At 51.9% G+C, this 20,966-nt stretch overlaps 2 protein-coding genes across 4 annotated transcripts in view; both read left to right on the top strand.

Annotated features, from left to right (window-relative positions):
* LOC144486952 (uncharacterized) overlaps nt 1–3,744 on the top strand; it is a 67,414-nt gene extending 63,670 nt beyond the window's left edge. Inside the window, exon 6 of the mRNA XM_078204963.1 lies at nt 1,092–3,744. Coding sequence (XP_078061089.1) covers nt 1,092–1,278 — 187 coding nt within the window. The 3' untranslated portion in view covers nt 1,279–3,744. The remainder of the gene's footprint in view (nt 1–1,091) is intronic.
* Nucleotides 3,745–13,308: 9,564 nt separating this feature from the next.
* The window catches only part of LOC144486954 (zinc finger protein 687-like), an 84,192-nt gene continuing 76,534 nt past the window's right edge, over nt 13,309–20,966 (top strand). For 2 of the 3 annotated variants that reach the window (XM_078204967.1, XM_078204969.1), the window contains exons 1-2: nt 13,309–13,405; nt 16,580–16,698. The gene's annotated coding sequence lies outside the window, so the exon portion shown is untranslated. The remainder of the gene's footprint in view (nt 13,406–16,579; nt 16,699–20,966) is intronic. The other variant, XM_078204968.1, reaches the window with a different exon arrangement.

Raw genomic sequence — 20,966 nt, forward strand, 5'->3', positions numbered from 1 at the left:
GTGCCGGTTATGTGGATTGGCTGTGCTAAATTGCTCCTTAGTGTCCAAAGATGTGCAGGTTAGGTGGATTGGCCATGCTAAATTGTCCCTTAGTGTCCAAAGATGTGCGGGTTAGGTGGATTGGCCATGATAAATTGCCCCTTAGTGTCCAAAGATGTACAGGTTAGGTGGATTGGCCATGCTAAATTGTCCCTTAGTGTCCAAAGATGTGCAGGTTAGGTGGATTGGCCATGCTAAATTGTCCCTTAGTGTCCAAAGATGTGTAGGTTAGGTGGATTGGCCATGCTAAATTGTCCCTTAGTGTCCAAAGATGTGTAGGTTAGGTGGATTGGCCATGCTAAATTGTCCCTTAGTGTCCAAAGATGTGCAGGTTAGGTGGATTGGCCATGCCAAATTGCCCCTTAGTGTCCAAAGATGTGTGGATTAGGTGGATTGGCCATGCCAAATTGCCCCTTAGTGTCCAAAGATGTACAGGTTAGGCGGATTGGCCATGGTAAATTGCCCCTTAGTGTCCAAAGATGTGTGGATTAGGTGGATTGGCCATGCCAAATTGCCCCTTAGTGTCCAAAGATGTGCGGGTTAGGTGGATTGGCCATGCCAAATTGCCCCTTAGTGTCCAAAGATGTGTAGGTTAGGTGGATTGGCCATGGTAAATTGCCCCTTAGTGTCCAAGGATGTGTGGATTAGGTGGATTGGCCATGCCAAATTGCCCCTTAGTGTCCAAAGATGTGTGGATTAGGTGGATTGGCCATGCCAAATTGCCCCTTAGTGTCCAAAGATGTGCAGGTTAGGTGGATTGGCCATGCTAAATTGCCCCTTAGTGTCCAAAGATGTGCAGGTTAGGTGGATTGGCCATGCTAAATTGTCCCTTAGTGTCCAAAGATGTGTAGGTTAGGTGGGTTGGCCATTATAACTTACCTCTTAGTGTACCCGAACAGGAGTGTGGCAACTAGGGGATTTTCACAGTAATTGCAGTGTTAATCTAAGCCTACTTGTGACCAATAACTTCAGCTCCCGCTCCTATTTCTTACGATTTGATGATCCTCTGATGATACTGACGCTCTCTCTTTTCATGTGTCTACTCTGTACAGAACCAGCCAAGGATGTGTTCACATCATACTGGCCCAGACTAAAGAAAACAAGTACACACTAAATCAGAACAGCGCTCTTTTTGACAGTATCCCACAGGTGGTGCACTATTATTGCAACGAGAAACTTCCATTCAAAGACGCGGAACACATGACTCTCCTTTACCCAGTGCAGAATAAACAGCAGTAACATGTGAAACCCACTTGTCTGTACGAGCCGATGAAGAGACAATTGTCCGTAAGAATAGACACCCACAGAGGCCTCCCAATCAACTCCAACCAACAGACAAGGAGGACAGAGAGAGAGAGAGAAATCATAGCTGGACAACACTCAACAGCAGCCTCCCCATCCAACTCCAACTGACAGAAAGAAAGAGAGAGAGAGAGAGAGAGAGAGGTAGGAAGGAGGCAGCCAGATATTGCACACGGCAATAGAAGTAAGCAGAGCAGGCAGCTTCCTAACCCCAACCGAGAGGTACGAGAAGAGGCAGCGTAGCCACAAATCGCACTCTATAGCCAGGCCTGCACAGCAGTGGAGGTGAGTGACTGGGACACCAACAGCCCCGGGATCTGCCGACAAAGTAGTGAAAGGAGGAATATAATCACAAAATAGCTCATCTTCAAGCTCAGGGACGGGCGAGCAGCGGAGGAACGTGCGGAGAAAGGGGCGGGAATTTAGTAAGAAATGAACTGGGTGATTGGGCGGTGTATACGCAAGTTCCATCCTGGATCCTGGTTTTATCTTCGGCCCAGAACGATGGGGTGAAAATCTCCGTTGTGTGTGAAACGAGTCCGTGGCGTCCCCAACCCATCTCCTCCCTTCTCACTAAATTGGCCATTCCACTCGTACAGGCCACAGCACGGTTGGGTCCATTGATCCAACAACGGCCATGATTCTGATGGGTTCTGTGCAAACTATGTAAAGGGAGCTCTTGCGTTTAACCTGTGCTGTTCCTGTCCTGGGAGCGGGGGGACAGTGTAGAGGGAGCTTTACTCTGTATCTAACCCCGTGCTGTACCTGTCCTGGGAGTGTTTGATGGGGGACAGTGTGGAGGGAGCTTTACTCTGTATCTAACCCCGTGCTGTACCTGTCCTGGGAGTGTTTGATGGGGACAGTGTAGAGGGAGCTTTACTCTGTATCTAACCCCGTGCTGTACCTGTCCTGGGAGTGTTTGATGGGGACAGTGTAGAGGGAGCTTTACTCTGTATCTAACCCCGTGCTGTACCTGTCCTGGGAGTGTTTGATGGGGACAGTGTAGAGGGAGCTTTACTCTGTATCTAACCCCGTGCTGTACCTGTCCTGGGAGTGTTTGATGGGGGACAGTGTAGAGGGAGCTTTACTCTGTATCTAACCCCGTGCTGTACCTGTCCTGGGAGTGTTTGATGGGGGACAGTGTCGAGGGAGCTTTACTCTGTATCTAATCCCGTGCTGTACCTGTCCTGGGAGTGTTTGATGGGGACAGTGTAGAGGGAGCTTTACTCTGTATCTAATCCCGTGCTGTACGTGTCCTGGGAGTGTTTGATGGGGGACAGTGTAGAGGGAGCTTTACTCTGTATCTAACCCCGTGCTGTACCTGTCCTGGGAGTGTTTGATGGGGGACAGTGTAGAGGGAGCTTTACTCTGTATCTAACCCCGTGCTGTACCTGTCCTGGGAGTGTTTGATGGGGGACAGTGAAGAGGGAGCTTTACTCTGTATCTAACCCCAAGCTGTACCTGTCCTGGGAGTGTTTGATGGGAGACAGTGTAGAGGGAGCTTTACTCTGTATCTAACCCCGTGCTGTATCTGTCCTGGGAGTGTTTGATGGGGGGGGGACAGTGTAGAGGGAGCTTTACTCTGTATCTAACCCCGTGCTGTACCTGTCCCGGGAGTGTTTGATGGGGGGGACAGTGTAGAGGGAGCTTTACTCTGTATCTAACCCTGTGCTGTACCTGTCCCGGGAGTGTTTGATGGGGGGGACAGTGAAGAGGGAGCTTTACTCTGTATCTAACCCCGTGCTGTACCTGTCCTAGGGAGTGTTTGATGGGGGACAGTGTAGAGGGAGCTTTACTCTGTATCTAACCCCGTGCTGTACCTGTCCTAGGGAGTGTTTGATGGGGGGCAGTGTAGAGGGAGCTTTACTCTGTATCTAACCCCGTGCTGTACCTGTCTTGGGAGTGTTTGATGGGGGGACAGTGTAGAGGGAGCTTTACTCTGTATCTAATTTGTGCTGGGAATGCTTGATGCTTTCGTTTGGGGATGGAACCTCATTTCAACAACAGCAATAAATAACTATAATCAGCAAAAAAATAAAGATAAACCAACAACTAACTTGCTACTTGACAACAGCTGCTGGATTTCACTGTGCAAGTGCTTTGAGGTATTTAACAAGGTAAGGGGTAAGATTAATACAAGTATTACCTTCGACATGATGTCTGTTATTCACCTGGATCCACAACATGTTGTACTCATATAGTGCCTTCAACTTACTATAATGTCCCAGGACCCTTCATTGGAGGATTATAAAACAATGTTTGAGACTCCAAAGAATGTTTAAGTGCAAATGTGTGGTCTTGCTGTTGCCTCTTTGCTGGTGGGATATTATAGGCAATAGAAGATGGACATTACCATCATCACTGAATTGTCCCATTTGTGGAGAAAATATACATTCAATTAAAACACTTAACAAACTGAGAGGTTTATTTTCCTTGCACAAAATACAACGCCTCCAGGAAAAGATCAGAAATTAATTATTCAGTGCTGGCCTATTAATTATTCCACCTCTCCCCTGCAGTGCCGTGGCCGATTTCTAGCAGCCGCAAGCCCAGTCTGAGGATTAGATAACTCAGCACAGACCAAAACCTTGGATCATAGAATCCCCGACAGTGCGGAAGGAGGCCATTCGGCCCATCGAGCCCGCACCGACCACAATCCCAGCCAGGCTCTATACCCGTAACCCCATGCATTTACCCTAGTTAGTCCCCCTGACACTTAGGGGGCAATTTAGCATGGCCAATCCACCTAACCTGCACATCTTTGGATACTAAGAGGCAATTTAGCATGGCCAATCCCCTTAACCTCCACATCTTTGAATACAAAGGGGAAATTTAGCATGGCCAATCCACCTAACCTACACATCTTTTGATACTAAGGGGCAATTTAGCATGGCCAATCCCCCTAACCTCAACATCTTTGGATACTAACGGGCAATTTAACATGGCCAATCCACCTAACCTGCACATCTTTGGATACTAAGGGGCAATTTAGCATGGCCAATCCACCTAACCCGCACATCTTTGGACACTAAGGGGCAATTTAGCACGGCCAATCCACCTAACTCGCACATTTTCCGATACTGAGGGGCAATTTAGCACGGCCAATCCCCCTAACCTCCACATCTTTGGATACTAAGGGGCAATTTAGCATGGTCAATCCACCTAACCCGCACATTTTTGGATACTAAGGGGCAATTTAACATGGCCAATCCACCTAACCCACACATCTTTGGACACTAAGGGGCAATTTAGCATGGCCAATCCACCTAACCGGCACATCTTTGGACACTAAGGGGCAATTTAGCACGGCCAATCCCCCTAACCTCCACATCTTTCGACACTAAGGGGCAATTTAGCATGGTCAATCCACCTAACCCACACATCTTTGGACACTAAGGGGCGATTTAGCATGGCCAATCCCCCTAACCTCCACATCTTTGAATACGAAGGGGCAATTTACCACGGCCAATCCCCCTAACCTCAACATCTTTGGATACTAAGGGGCAATTTAGCACGGCCAATCCCCCTAACTTCCACATCTTTTGATACTAAGGGACAATTTAGCACGGCCAATCCCCCTAACCTACACATCTTTGGACACTAAGGGGGCAATTTAGCGTCTGCTCCATCATTCAGTGTGATCATGGCTGAAGTTGGGTTCACTTCCACTTCCCTGGCCTTTCCCCCACATGCCTATATTCCCCGAGAGACTACAAATCTGTTTATCCCAGCCTTAAATGTATTCAACGTTGGGGCATCAGCTACCCTCTGAGACTGAGAATGAAGAAATTCCTCTTCATCTCAGTCCTAAGGGATGTCCCCCCCTCCCTTATCCTGAGACTGTGCACCCAAAAACTTTATTTATTAGTGTCACAAGTCAGTTTACATTAACACTGCAGTGAAGTTACTGTGAAATTCCCCTAGTCGCCCACACTCCGGTGCCTGTTCGGGTACACGGAGGGAGAATTTAGCCGATGGGGTTATGAGGATAGGGGGTTCGGGTTTCCTCCCACAGTCTGAAAGACGTGCTGGTTAGGGTGCATTTACCCGAACAGGCGCCGGACTGTGGCAACTAGGGGAATTTCACAATGAGGCCAATGCACCCTAACCAGCACGTCTTTCAGACTGTGGGAGGAAACTGGAGCACCCGGAGGAAACCCACGCAGACACGGGGAGAACGTGCAGACTCCAGACAGACAGTGACCCAAGCCGGGAATCGAACCCGGGTCCCTGGCGCTGTGAGGCAGCAGTGCTAACCACTGTGCAAACCGTGTTTTAGATTCCCTCGCCAGCGGGAACAGTCTCTCAGTATCCGTTATGTCAAGCCCCTTCAGAATCGTGCATGTTTCAGTGAGATAAAGATAAAGTTTATTTATTAGTCACAAGTAAGGCTTACATTAACACTGCAATGAAGTTACTGCGAAAATCCTCTATTAGCCACACTCCGGCGCCTGTCCAGGTACACCGAGGGAGAATTTAGCACCTAACCAGCACGTCTTTCGGACTGTGGGAGGAAACCGGAGCACCCGGAGGAAACCCACGCAGACACGTGGAGAACGTGCAGACTCCACACAGACGGTGACCCAAGCCGGGAATCGAACCCAGGTCCCGGGAGCTGCGAGGCAGCAGTGCTAACCCACTGTGATCACAGAGATCACAGTAACCCAGAGATCACCTCTCATACTTCTAAACTCCAGAGAAGAAACCCAATTTGCTCAGCCTCTGACTGTGCGTCACGGCGGCACAGTGGGTTAGCACTGCTGCTTCACAGCACCAGGGACCCGGGTTCAATTCCCGGCTTGGGTCACTGTCTGTGTGGAGTCTGCACGTTCTCCCCGTGTCTGCGTGGGTTTCCTCCGGGTGCTCCGGTTTCCTCCCACAGTCCGAAAGACGTGCTGGTTAGGGTGCATTGGCCGTGCTAAATTCTCCCTCAGTGTTACCCGAACAGGCCCCGGAGTGTGGCGACTAGGGGAATTTCACAGTAACTTCATTGCAGTGTTAATGTAAGCCCATTGTGACTAATAAATAAACTTTAACTTTAAACTTTTATCCCAGGGACCAATGTAGTGAACCTTCACCACCGCGGCCCAAGTCTATCTTTCCTTAAATGTGGAGACCAAAACCCACATTGGTTTGATAAAGGCAAAATACAGCAGACGCTGGAATCTGAAACAGAGCTCTGATGAAGGGTCATATCCAGACTCGAAACGTTGGCTCTATTCTCTCTGCACAGATGCTGTCAGACCCGCTGAGATTTTTCCAGCATTTTGTGTTTCATTTTTCACATTGGTTTGCCTCTTCCCAACGAGCAAACATTTTCAGGAAGCAATTGTAAATTTGCTCTGTCACCACCCAGCCTGCGGCAGAGAATTTCACATTCCCCCTGTCCTCTGTCATGAAGTTTCTGTGAGCTGGAGGTGCCGGTGTTGGACTGGGGTAAACACAGTAAGAAGTCTCACAACACCAGGTTAAAGTCCAACAGGTTTGTTTGGAATCACGAGCTTTCGGAGCGCCGCTCCTTCATCCGGTGAGGTGGGTTCACAAACAGGACATCTATAGACAAAGACACAATTGCACGATAATGAACACGGCATGTAGAGGCCAAGACACAATTGCATGATAATGGGGCGGCAAGGTGGCACAGTGGGTTAGCACTGCTGCCTCACAGCGCCAGGGACCCGGGTTCGATTCCTGGCTTGGGCCACTGTGTAGAGTTTGCACATTCTCTCTGTGGGTTTCCTCCGGGTGTTCTGGTTTCCTCCCACATTCCAAAGATGTATAGGTTAGGTGGATTGGCCACGCTAAATTGCCCCTTAGTGTTAGGGGGATTAGCAGGGTTAATACATGGGGTGTAGAGATAGGACCTAGGTGGGATAGTGGTTGATGCAATGGGCCGAATGGCCTCCTTCTGCACTGTAGGATTCTATGATTTTATGGTTGGAATGCGAGTCTTTACAGGTAATCAAGTCTTTACAGGTCCAGACAGTGCGAGTGGAGAGAGGGTTAATCACAGGTTAAAGAGGTGAGAATTGTCTCAAGCCAGGGCAGGCAGTAGGATTTTGCCCAGGCAAGTCGTGGGGGGTTACAGATAGTGTGACATGAACCCAAGATCCCGGTTGAGGCCGTCCTCATGTGTGCGGAACTTGGCTATCAATCTCTGCTCGGCGATTCTGCGTTGTCGTGTGTCTTGAAAGCCGCCTTGGAGAACGCTTACCCGAAGATCGGAGACTGAACGCCCTCGACTGCTGAAGTGTTTCCCCGACAGGAAGAGAACACTCCTGCCTGGTGATTGTCACGCGGTGTCCGTTCATCCGTTGTCGTAGCGTCTGCGCGGTCTTGCCGATGTACCACGCCCCGGGACATCCTTTCCTGTCAGAAACTAAGTCACTCACTCCACTTTCCAGATGGAGTTAATGGAACGTGGAGGAAGGCAATCTTGGAGTTATCAGACTTGGAGTTGATAAAGACAAGGGGGAAATGGAATATAAAAATAGTCTTGCTTCAACTGTAAAGGGCATTGGTGAGACCACATTAGAATATTGTATACGGTTCTGGTAACCATTACTGAGGAAGTGACGTATTCACATTGGGAGCAGTTCAGAATAGGTTCACTATTGGCCGATTCCTGGGATAAGAACATAAGAAATAGGAGCAGGAGTAGGCCATCTAGCCCCTCGAGCCTGCCCCGCCATTCAATAAGATCATGGCTGATCTGACGTGGATCAGTACCACTTACCCGCCTGATCCCCATAACCCTTAATTCCCTTACCGATCAGGAATCCATCCATCCGCGCTTTAAACATATTCAGCGAGGTAGCCTCCACCACCTCAGTGGGCAGAGAATTCCAGAGATTCACCACCCTCTGGGAGAAGAAGTTCCTCCTCAACTCTGTCTTAAACCGACCCCCCTTTATTTTGAGGCTGTGTCCTCTAGTTTTAATTTCCTTACTAAGCGGAAAGAATCTCTCCGCCTCCACCCTATCCAGCCCCCGCATTATCTTATAAGTCTCCATAAGATCCCCCCTCATCCTTCTAAACTCCAACGAGTACAAACCCAATCTCCTCAGCCTCTCCTCATAATCCAAACCCCTCATCTCCGGATGAGGGGTTTGTCTTCGGAAGAAAGGTTGAGTAGGTTTGGTCCGTACTCATTGGAGTGCAGACGCACGAGAGATGATCTTATTGAAACATATAAGATTCTGAAGAGGATTGACAAGGTAGATATTTAGAGAATGTTTCCTAGTGGGGGAAACAGTTTACAAGTTAAGGGTCTCCCACGGAAATGAGGAAGAATTTCTCCTCTCAGTCAAAGAGCAAAGAAAATTACAGCACAGGAACAGGCCCTTCGGCCCTCCAAGCCTGCACCGACCATGCTGCCCGTCTGAACTAAAACCCTCTACCCTTCTGGGGACCATATCACTCTACGGTGGCACAGTGGTTATCACTGCTGCCTCACGGCACCAGGGACCCGGGTTCGATTCCCGGCTCGGGTCACTGTCTGTGCGGAGTTTGCACATTCTCCCCGTGTCTGCGTGGGTTTCCTCCGGGTGTCCCGGTTTTCAGTCCCACAGTCTGAAAGAAAGACATGCTGGTTAGGAGCATTGACCAAAACAGGCGCCGGACTAGGGGAATTTCACAGTAACTTCATTGAGGTGTTAATGTAAGCCTACTTGTGAGTAATAAATAAACTTTTACTTTATTATAGAATCATACAGTGCAGAAGGAGGCCATTCGGCCCATCATGTCTGCACCAACCCCAATCCTATCCAGGTTCTATCCCCATAACCCCATGCATTTACCCTAGCTAGTCCTCCTGACACTAATGGGCAATTTTGCATGGACAATTCACCTAACCTGCACATCTTTAGACTGTGGGAGGAAACCGGAGCACCCGGAGGAAACCCACGCAGACACGAGGAGAATGTGCAAACTCCACACAGACAGTGACCCGAGCCAAGGAATCTGGGTCTCTGGTGCTGTGAGGCAGCAGTGCTGACCACTGTGCCGCCATGCTGCCCCATAACTAATGCCCTCCATACCAGACAACATCCCTGTAAATCTATTCCCATCCTATTCATATATTTGTCAAGATGCCCCTTAAAGGTCACTATCGTATCTGTTTCCACTGCCTCCCCTGGCAGCGGGTTCCAGGCACCCACCACCCTCTGTGTAAAAAACTTGCCTCGTACATCTCCTTTAAACCTTGCCCCTCGCACCTTAAACCTATGCCCCCTAATAATTGACTCTTCCACCCTGGGGAAAAAGCTTCTGACTATCCACTCTGTCCATGCCTCTCATAATCTTGTGGACTTCTATCAGGTCGCCCCTCAACCTCCGTCGCTCCAGTGAGAACAAACCAAGTTTCTCCAACCTCTCCTCATAGCTAATGCCCTCCATACCAGGCAACATCCTGGTAAATCTTTTCTGTACCCTCTCCAAAGCCTCCACATTCTTCTGGTAGTGCGGCGACCAGAATTGAACACTATATTCCAAGGTTCAGCGTTTGGAACTCTCTTTCGCCAGCGAGCAGTCGGGGCTCTGGGTCATTGAATTATATTCAAGGCTGAGTTAGTTAAGGGGAGTCCAGGGTTATGGGTAACAGCAGAAAGATGGAGTTGAGGCTACAATCAGATCAGCCAAGATCTTATTGAATGGTGGAGCAGGTTCGAGGGAGCCAAATGGTCTACTCCTGTCCTAATTCCCATGTTCATATGGTCAAGAATTCAGCTGCAGAGAGTCCAAGGCGAGCAGAGACGGATGATGGAGGGTTGGAAGGAAGTCTTGGTTGAGGATATGGAGTTGGACCAAGGGGAGACTCAATGGGCTGAATGGCCTCTTTTGCACTGCACTTGGAATTGCTGATAATGTTCATACTGCCTGATTGCAAATAAAGCATTATAAACTTTTAATTTGAGAGTAATTAAAAGCACTGGAAATGGTATTCCTTTTTAAAAACATGCCAGATGATTGACTCTCGGGCAGCACAATGGTTAGCACTGCTCCCTCGCGGACCCGGGTTTGATTCCTGGCTTGGGTCACTGTCTGTGTGGAGTCTGCACGTTCTCCCCGTGTCTGCGTGGGTTTCCTCCGGGTGCTCCGGTTTCCTCCCACAGTCCGCAAGACGTGCTGATTAGGGTGCATTGGCCGTGCTAAATTCTCCCTCAGTGTTACCCGAACAGGCGCTGGAGTGTGGCGACTAGGGGATTTTCACAGTAACTTCATTGCAGTGTCAATGTAATAGAGTCATAGAGCTTTACAGCATGGAAACAGGCCCTTCGGCCCAACTTGTCCATGCCGCCCTTTTTTTACCATTAAGCTATTCCCAATTGCCCGCGTTTGGCCCATATCCCTCTCTACCCATCTTACAAACGTGACTGTCTAAAATGATTTTTAAAAGACAAAATTGTACCCGCTTCTATTACTTGAACTCCCAACTTAAATAAATTTCAGTAAAATGACTGCTTGGGACGATCTATTTAAAATGTAGAGAAATAAAAGCTTATAGAAATCTGGCAGCTCGTTCCAGACACTCACCACCCTCTGTGTGATAAAATTGCCCCTCTGGACACTTTTGTATCTCTCCCCTCTCACCTTAAACCTATGCCCTCTAGGGGATTTAGACTCCCCTACCTTTGGGAAAAGATGTTGACTATCTAGCTGATCTGTGCTCCTCATTATTTTATAGAGCTCAATAAATCACCCCTCAGCCTCCTACGCTCCAGAGAAAAAAGCCCCAGTCTATCCAGCCTCTCCTTATAACTCAAACCATCAAGTCCTGGTAGCATCCTAGTAAATCCTTTCTGCACTCTTTCTAGTTTAATAATATCCTTTCTACAATAGGGTGACCAGATCTGTACACAGTATTCCAAGTGTGGCCTGACCAATGTCTTGTACAACTTCAACAAGGCTACTTGAGAGCCTACTCGCGACACTAATAAATAAACTTTAAACCTTTCAGATCAAGAAAGCATATGGCATGCTTGCATTCATCAGCCGGGGCACTGAGTTTAAAAATTGGCAAGTCATGTTGCAGCTTTATAGAACCTTAGTTAGGCAGCACTTGGAATATAGTGTTCAATTCTGGTCTCCATACTACCAGAAGGATGTGGAGGCTTTGGAGAGGGTACAGAAAAGATTTACTGGGATGTTGCCTGGTCTGGAGGGCATTAGCTATGAGGAGAGGTTGGAGAAACTTGGTTTGCTCTCATTGGAACGACGGAGGTTGAGGGGCGACCTGATAGAAGTCTACAAGATTATGAGGGGCCTGCCCTGGCTTGAGACAATTCACATCTCTTTAACCTGTGATTATCCCTCTCTCCACTCGCACTGTCTGGACCTGTAAAGGATGGGAATGGAGGGATATGGTCCCCGGAAGGGTGGGGGGTTTTAGTTCAGACAGGGGGCGACATGGTTGGTGACGGCTTGGAGGGCCTGTTCCTGTGCTGTAATTTTCTTTGGGGGGGGTGGGTGCAGACTCAATGGGCTGAATGGCCTCTTCTGCACTGTCGGGATGCTGTGAATTGCTGATATGTTCATGCTAACATGTTAATTGCAAATAAAGCATTGTAAACTTTCAACCTGAGGGTAATTAAAAGCCCAGGGAGTGGTGGTTCTCTGTCAAGGCAAGAGCCAGAGCCTTCCCTGCCGGCTGCAGCAATGCTGCAGGGGGACTGGAGAACTGTCCCAGGGACTAAACATGTCCCGGTGCAGCCCAGCACTTCCGGTGGGGCCCGCACTTCCGGTGGAGGACCGCGCTTCCGGTAGAGGCCCAGCACTTCCGGTGGATGATTGACAGGCGGCGGGACCACTCAGTCGAGGCCAAGGGTGTTCCCGAGTGACCAATCGGAGGCCAGCGTGGGCAGGACAGCCGCCACCGGGCCGAGTATTTGACCGCCGGCGGGGCGGTTACAAAAACGGTTTGGGAAATATTTAATTGTTTTCTTTTGTGGACGGGAGCGGGGCCACTGACACTGAAGCGGAGTGTAGATAAACTCAAGGCAGCGTCACTAATATCAAATAAGCGGTGACTCGGCCGTTGGCCGCCGCGGTGATTGATTGACGGCCACGCGGGTCAATCGGTGAGGGATGGAGTGAGGCGGGAGAGGCGGGACCACTAACCGGAAGGGGCCTGGGGATGATTGGCAGCCGTCCCGACCAATGAAACGAGGGCGAAACTCCCCCCCCCCCCCTCGACGGACGATAGGCCGGCCAATCGGAAGCGGTCCCGATATGATGGATGGCTGCCTGGACCAATCAGCGAGGGGGGCTATCCGCCTTGACGGTGAGGCGGGCGATAAACCGGAAGGTGGAGGGGGGTCATTGCTATGATTGACAGCGATACCGACCAATCAGTGAAGGCTTGTCACCCGCCACGAGAAGGCGGGTCACCGACCGGAAACGGTCATTGCTATGATTGGCAGCGGCACCAGCCAATCGGCGATGGCCGATGACGGTGACAGAAAGGCGGGTCACCGACCGGAAGCGGTCATAGTAATGATTGGCAGCGGCCTTGACCAATCAATAGCGGCCGCGCACATGATTGACGGCGGGTTCCGCCAATCAGCGAGAGAGTAGCACCGAGCGTGGCGGCGCTGGTGACCAGTCGGAAAGGGGAACGTAGTCAAGGCGGGAGTTGACTTGAAGCCTGCGGCCTACATATCGAACCGGGGGAATTTAAAAAAATAAAAATATGTATATTTTGGGGAACGAAAAAGAGGGAGGGGGGGGAGGAAAGATTAAAAAAAAAATAATGTCGGCGAGGAGGGGGGGAATAATAGTAAAGGCGGAGGGAAAGGGGCCAAGAGGGAAAAACTTCCTTGACGACGGCAGGTGGGAGGGTGGGCGGGGCTCGCCGGGCTGCGTCACTTGCTGGGCAGCCAATGGCGGACGGGGACGGGGGTGATGGACGGGCCGTTGGGCCAATGGGGTGTGGGGGTGGGCGGGGCCGGGCCTGCGAGGCGAGGCGAGGGGAGGGGGAATTTAACCCGAAATAAACAGGAAGCGGCCGCGGGGGGAGAGAGAGAGAGAGAGGGAGCCATGGAGGAGGCACTGAGACACTGAGCAGGTCCACCGCTTCATCACTCCGTCAGGGGGCCGGGAGGGGAGCTGCTGCTGCTGGGCTGCAAGGGCCTCTCCCTCCCTCCCTACTCCCAGGGAGCTGGGACGCACTGGAGGAGAGCAGGCCTCAGGGGACCAGGCCCAGCAGCTGAGGGGGAGAGAGAGAGAGGGAGGTGGGGTTGGGAGGAGGAGGGGGTTGAGGGTTATGAGATTGAGTAAATTCCCCCTTCTCCCAACCACAGCCCTTTCCCCAGAAGATTTTGGGGGGGTGTGATGGGGGATGCCCCCCATTCTTGGTGGGGTGGGGTTTGCCCCCCCCCCCCCTGTTTGGGGGGGGGGAGATTATGCCCCCCCTTTTTGGGGGGGAGGGGAGATTATGCCCCCCCCTGTTGGGGTAGGGGGAGATTATGCCCCCCTGTTGGGCGGGGGGCATTATGCCCCCCTGTTGGGGGAGATTATGCCCCCCCCCTGTTGGGGGGGGGAAAGAATATGTCCCCCTGTTTGGGGAGGGGGGAAGAGAATATGCCCACCTGTTGGGGGGGGGGGAAAGAGATTATGCCCACCTGTTGGGGGGGGGGAAGAGAATATGCCCCCCTGTTGGGGGGGGGGGGGATTATGCCCCCCTGTTGGGGGGGGGGATTATGCCCCCCTGTTGGGGGGGGAAAGAGATTATTCCCCCCTGTTGGGGGGGGGAAAGAGATTATTCCCCCCTGTTGGGGGGGGGAAAGAGATTATTCCCCCCTGTTGGGGGGGGGGGGGATTATGCCCCCCTGTTTGGGAGGGGGGGGGATTATGTCCCCTGTTGGGGGGATAGGAGGAGGTGTTTAAGCCTTCTGTTGGGAGTTTTTTTTGCCCCCCACTCTTTGGGGGGGGGGGGGTGTATGTTTTGCCCCCTTTGGGAGGAAGGGGGTGGTTTGGCCCACTCTCCCCCCCCCCCCCCCCCCTGGTAGGGGGAAAGGGGAAGGTTTTGGGGGAAGGGGATGGTTTTGCCCCCCTGGGTGGGGGAGGAGGGGTTTTTGCCCCCCCCCGGGGTTAGTGGGGGGAGGGGGTTTTAGCTCCCCCCTTGGTTAGGGGGGGAGGTGTGTTTTTGCCCCCCCCCCCTCGGTTAGGGGGGAGGGGCGTTTTTGCCGGTGGGGAGGGGAGAGGGGATTTTTTTGCACCCCCCCCCCCCCCCCGGTTAGTGGGGGGGAGGGTTTTTTTGCCGCCTCTGGGAAGGGGGTTTTGCCCCCCTCCCGGATAGTGGGGGACGGGAGCAGGTTTTCCCCCCTGGGTAGGGGGAACGGGGGCATTTGCCCCCGCTGGGTAGGGGGAAGGGGATTTGCCCCTTGGGTAGGGCTGGTTTGCCCCCCCCCCCATGTAGGAGGGGAGGCAATTTGCCCCCCCTTGGTGGTGAGGGGGGGGTTTGTCCCCCCGGTGGGGAGGGGGTGCACCCCCCCAGGTGGGGGGTATGGGATGCCCCCCCTGTTGGGGAGGGGGCTTGCCCCTTGTTTGGGGGGGATGTGGGGATGGGAGTGGGTGCCTCCTTTGAGGCGTGACGGGGGAGGGTGGGGCCCCCTGTGGGGATGGGTAGGGGTACCCCCTCTGGGGGAGAGGGGGGTCTGGTGGAGGAGGGGGAGGGTCTGGTTGTGCGGGACCTTGTCAAAAGCTGAACCGGAGTCCATGTAGACGGCATCCACTGCACCGCCCTCATCTCCACTCCTGGTCGCCTGCCCGAAACATTCAATCAGATTTGTTTGACGTGGGTCTCCCTCTGGTCAACCAAACTGAGGACCGCTGATCAAATTTGTCCTTTAGAATTCTTTCCAATAATTTCCCTCCCACTGATGTGAGACTCACTGGTCTGTAATGACCTGGTTTATCCCCTACTGCCCTTGTAGAATAATGGTACCGCGTTCGCTGTGCTCCTGTCCTCTGGCACAGGGCCTGTGGCCAGAGAGTAATTGAAAACTCGCATCAAAGCCCCTGCGGTCTCCTCCCTTGCTTCCTACAGCAGCCTGGGATGCATCACATCTGGGCCTGGGGATTTATCCACTGTTAGGCCCGCTAAAACTGCGAACAACGCCTCCTCCTCAATACAATGATATCTCAGTCCCTCTCCCTGCTTTCTCAACCCTCATCGTCCTTCTCCGTAGTGACCGCAGATATTTATACCTGGCGTACATCTTTCGGCTCCTACCCTTTCCCTGGCTACTCTCCCGCCCTTAATGTAGAATAGAATCCCCTACAGTGCAGAATAAGGCCATTCAGCCCATCGAGTCCACACCCAGGTCCTATCCCCATTACCCCACATATTTACCCCGTTCATCCCTCTAACCTATGCACCCCGAGACACCAAGGGGCAATTTGATAATGGCCCATCCAACTAACCTACACGTTGTTGGACTCTGGGATTAAACCGGAGCACCCGGAGGAAATCCATGGGGAGAACGTGCAGACTCCACACCGACAGTGACCCAAGCCGGGAATCGAACCCGGGTCCCTGGCGCTGTGAGGCAGGGATGCTAACCACTGGTTTAATGGCTTAAATCTTCTCTAACCTACTAGGCTTTCTTTCCTTTCCCCAACATGGATTTTCCTAAAAGTAGCTACTCCCAGTCCACATTGGCCAGATCCTGTCTTATCCGACTGCAATCGGCATTCCCCCAATTCAGAATCCTTATTTCCGGCCCGTGTTTGTCCTTTTCCATAACTGCCTTAAATCCTTACCGAGTTATGATTACTGTCACCGCAATGCTCCCCCACTGACGCCTCTACCACCCGCCTGGCTTCACTCCCAAAGATTAGGGCACAAGTACCCCCTCCTGTACTCTTTCTAGGTGCCGGCTCTCTTGGGTGCACTTTAAGAATTCTGCCCCTCTAAATTTTTCGCCCTTTGCTTATCCCAATTAATATTGGGGGTGTGGGCGGTGCTCTGTCCAATGTCCCCACTCTCCCCGCCCCGCACCCTGGGCTATGGACCGAACCACTCCCAGGATGTGCGACGGTAGGTATGTCCAGTTTGAGGCGCAAGTGGCTGTGGGATCTTGCTGCCTATAGGGTGACCACGCTTCCAAAGTCATTCCAGGACCTCCCGAGGCATCACAATCCAAGGACGTGTACGAGCCGAGGAGGAGGTGGGCTCCCGATGGTTAATGTTTCCCCTCTCTTTTAGATCCCTTAACCCGTTCTCCCTTCCTTTCAGGCGCAGCTGTGACACGGACCTGGTGCAGGGGGAGGGAGAATCTTGATGGACGTCCCATGGATCTGACGCTCCGTCGCTTTCCGGCTGCTTGCATCATCCAGTCTCCGCCATTCCCGCAGGTACCATCTCGTTTCCCCCCCCCCCCCCCCCCCCCCCCTCCCCGGGGCGTGATCTAACGTTGGGTCTAATCTGTTCCCTGTAGCCATTTTAAACTCCAAAGCCAATGTTGCCGGTAGATTCTGAGCAGACGAGTGTAACGGTTTTGGTCTAGGGGCAGATGAATCTTTGCAAACAGAACAACTTTGAGAAGGTGGTAGAGGGGGAGCATTGCGGTGACAGTAATCATAACTCGGTAAGGATTTAAGGCAGTTATGGGAAAGGACAAACACGGGCCGGAAATAAGGATTCTGAATTGGGGGAATGCCGATTGACCAGATCCTGTCTTATCCAATTACAATGTGGACTGGGAGCAGCTACCTTTAGGAAAATGCGTGTTGGGGAAAGGAAAAAAATCCTAGTAGGTTAGAAAGGTTTTAAACCATTGGGTATTTCAGAAACTGACAGAACTATCAACAGTTAAATGTTGGTAATAATTCAGAAGAATGAGGGGAGATCTTACAGAAACATTATGAAAGGAATGGGTAAGGTAGAAAAGTTTTTTTACTCGTCACAAGTAAGGCTTGCACTGTGAAATTCCCCTAGTGGCCACATTCCGGCGCCTGTTCGGGTTACACTGTGGGAGAATTTCGCACGGCCAATGCACCCTAACCAACACGTCTCTCAGACTGTGGGAGGAAACCCGGGGGACACGGGGGAGAATGTGCAGACTCCACACAGGCAGTGACCCGAGCTGGGAATCGGACCCGGGTCCCTGGTGCTGTGAGGCAGCAGCGCTAACCCACTGTGCCACCCAATAGATAGAAGCAGGGAGGTTGTTTCCACTGGCGGGTGAAACTAGAACTAGGGGGGGCATGGCCTCAAAATAAGGGGGAGCAGATTTAGGACTGAGTCGAGGAGGAACTTCTTCACACAAAGGGTTGTGAATCTGTGGAATTCCCTGCCCAGTTGAGGCTCCCTCATTGAATGTTTTTAAGGCAAGGATAGATAGATTTTTGAACGGTAAAGGAATTAAGGGAAGCGGGCGGGTAAGTGGAGCTGAGTCCACGAAAAGATCAGCCATGATCTTATTGAATGGCGGAGCAGGCTCGAGGGACCAGATGGCCAACTCCTGCTCCTAGTTTTACTTGGAGAAGAGAAACCCTACAGTACAGAAAGAGACCATTCGGCCCATCGAGTCTGCACCGACCACAATCCCACCCAGGCCCTACCCCCATATCCCTACATATTTTACCCACTAATCCCTCTAACCTACGCATCCCGGGACACTAAGTGGCAATTTTAGCATGGCCAATCAACCTAACCCGCACATCTTTGGACTGTGGGAGGAAACCGGAGCACCCGGAAGAAACCCAAGGAGAATGTGCAGACTCCACACAGACAGTGACCCGAGCCGGGAATCGAACCCAGGCCCCTGGAGCTGTGAAGCAGCAGTGCTAACCACTGTGCTACCGTGCCGCCCCAGTTCTTAAGTTCTTATGACTAAATCAGACTGGTAAGCTAACGAGGGAATAGTTTACACACATAAAGGGATCAGGGGTTATGGGGGGAAAAGGCAGGAGAATGGGGATGAGAAAAATATCAGCCATGATTGAATGGCGGAGCAGACTCGATGGGCCGAGTGGCCTCATTCTGCTCCTATGTCTTATGGCCTCACACGTGGATGTGAACTCATTCGGGGAGGGTGCACACACAACATCGGGGATGTCCCAGTGAGCGAAGTACCTTTGAAAGTGCCGTCACTGTTGTCACGTGGGAAGCTGGACAGCCGATTTGCGCACAGGGCGGCACGGTAGCACAGTGGTTAGCACTGCTGCTTCACAGCTCCAGGGTCCCGGGTTCGATTCCCGGCTCGGGTCACTGTCTGTGTGGAGTTTGCACATTCTCCTCGTGTCTGCGTGGGTTTCCTCCGGGTGCTCCGGTTTCCTCCCACACTCCAAAGATGTGCGGGTTAGGTTGATTGGCCAGGTTAAAAATTGCCCCTTAGAGTCCTGGGATGCGTAGGTTAGAGGGATTAGCGGGTAAAATATGTGGGGGTAGGGCCTGGGTGGGATTGTGGTCGGTGCAGACTCGATGGGCCGAATGGCCTCCTTCTGCACTGTAGGGTTTCTATGATTTCACAGCGCGATCCCAGTAATAGCGATGCGATAACGACCCAGATCGCCTGCTTTTAGTGAGGTTGATTGAGGGGTTCGATGGGCTGAATGGCCTCCTTGTGCACTGCAGGGATTCTGTGATTTACGTTTTGTCTCCAGGGGAGAACCTGATAATGCGCACCTGCCTATTTTGTTTCTGTGAGTAGTCAGCAGGTCGGGCAGATCTGCAGAGAGAGATGAGTTAACGTTTCAGCTCACTGACCCGTCGTCAGAATTTTCCCACCTTCGACGAGGGCACAGAGTAGATTTCCCAGGACGTCGCCCTGGTCTGGAGGGCATTAGCTGTGAGGAGAGATTGGAGAAACCTGGTTCGTTCTCACTGGAACGACGGAGGTTGAGGGGGCGACCTGATAGAAGTCCACAAGATTATGAGAGGCATGGCCAGAGTGGTCAGGTCTCCCCTAGGGGAGAAAAAAACCCAGAGGGCATGGGTTAAGGGTGAAAGGAGAAAAGTTTAAAGGGAATATTAGGGGGGGGCTTCTTCACGCAGAGAGTGGTGGGAGTGTGGAATGAGCTGCCGGATAAAGTGGTAAATGCGGGGTCACTTTTAACATTTAAGAAAAGCTTGGACGGGTTCATGGATGAGAGGGGTGTGGAGGGATATGGTCCAAGTGCAGGTCAGTGGGACTAGGCATAAAATGGTTCGGCACAGACAAGAAGGGCCAAAAGGCCTGTTTCTGAGCTGTAATTTTCTATGGTTCTATAGTGGATAGTCAGAAGCTTTTCCCCAGGGTGGAAGAGTTAATTACCAGGGGGCAGAGGTTTAAGGTGCGAGGGGGCAAGGTTTAAAGGAGATGTACGAGGCAAGTTTTTTTACACAGAGGGTGGTGGGTGCCTGGAACTCGCTGCCAGGGGGAGGTAGTGGAAGCAGATACGGTAGTGACTTCTAAGGGACAACTAGACGAATACCTGAATAGGATGGGAATGGAAGGATCCGGACTCCGTAAGTGCAGCTGGTTTTAGTTTAGGCAGGCATCATGATCGGTGTAGGAGGGCCGAATGGCCTGTCCCTGCGCTGTAACTTGTTCTTTGTTCTTTCTTTGTCCCCGCGCCCCCCACTTTGCCCTTGGGGGGGGAACACAAGCAGCCTCCAATGGGAGGAGCAGCTCCAAGCAGAACTCAGCAGGGTGGGGGAGGAGGAGGGAGCGTGCGTTGCGGAACACGTCCATTCCGCGAGGTCCTACCTTAGACCCCGTCTCCTTGGTATCTTTTTATTGGACGTTCCCACCGAGCCAGGAATCAGTCTGGGGAGCCCTTGTTGCACTCCCCCCATGGCCAGTGTATTCTTCCTTGAGTAAGGAGACCAGAACTGCACTCCGAATTCCAGGTATAGTCTCAACAAGACTGTATACAATTGCAACAAGACTTCTTTCCTCCTGTGCTCTGATCACCTTCGCTAAAGGCAAAATTTGCCCCCTGAATGGTTTGTTGCAACTGTGTTCATAGAATAGAATCCCGATAGTGCAGAAGGAGGCCGTTCGGCCCATCGAGCCCATACTGACAACAATCCCACAGTGGTTAGCACTGCTGCCTCACAGCGCCAGGGACCCGGGTTCGATTCCCGGCCTTGGGTCACTGTGTGTGTGTGGAGTCTGCACGTTCTCCCCGTGTCTGCGTGGGTTTCCTCCCACAGTCTGAAAGACGTGCTGGTTAGGGTGGATTGGCCGTGCTAAATTCTCCCTCAGTGTACCCGAACAGGCGCCGGAGTGTGGCGACTAGGGGATTTTCACAGTAACTTCATAAGCCTTACTTGTGACACTAATAAATAAACTTTAATCCCACCCAGGCCCTATCCCCGTAACCCCATGTATTTACCCCGCTAGTCCCTCTGACATCAAGGGGCAATTTAGCATGGCCAATCCGTCTAACCTGCACATCTTTGGAGTGTGGGAGGAAACCGGAGCACCCGGAGGAAGCCCACGCAGACACGGGGAGAACGTGCAGACTCCGCACAGACAGTGACTCAAGTTGGGAATTGAACCCAGGTCCCTGGCGCTGTGAGGCAGCAGCGCTAACCCACTGTGCCACCGTGCCAGTACTTTACAAGATCACCCAGGTCTCTTTGGACATCAAGATTTCCCAATCTCTCTCGCGATTGAAGAAATACTTTGCAT

The sequence above is a fragment of the Mustelus asterias genome, unplaced genomic scaffold (genome assembly GCF_964213995.1).
Source record: "Mustelus asterias unplaced genomic scaffold, sMusAst1.hap1.1 HAP1_SCAFFOLD_530, whole genome shotgun sequence".
Taxonomy (NCBI): domain Eukaryota; kingdom Metazoa; phylum Chordata; class Chondrichthyes; order Carcharhiniformes; family Triakidae; genus Mustelus; species Mustelus asterias.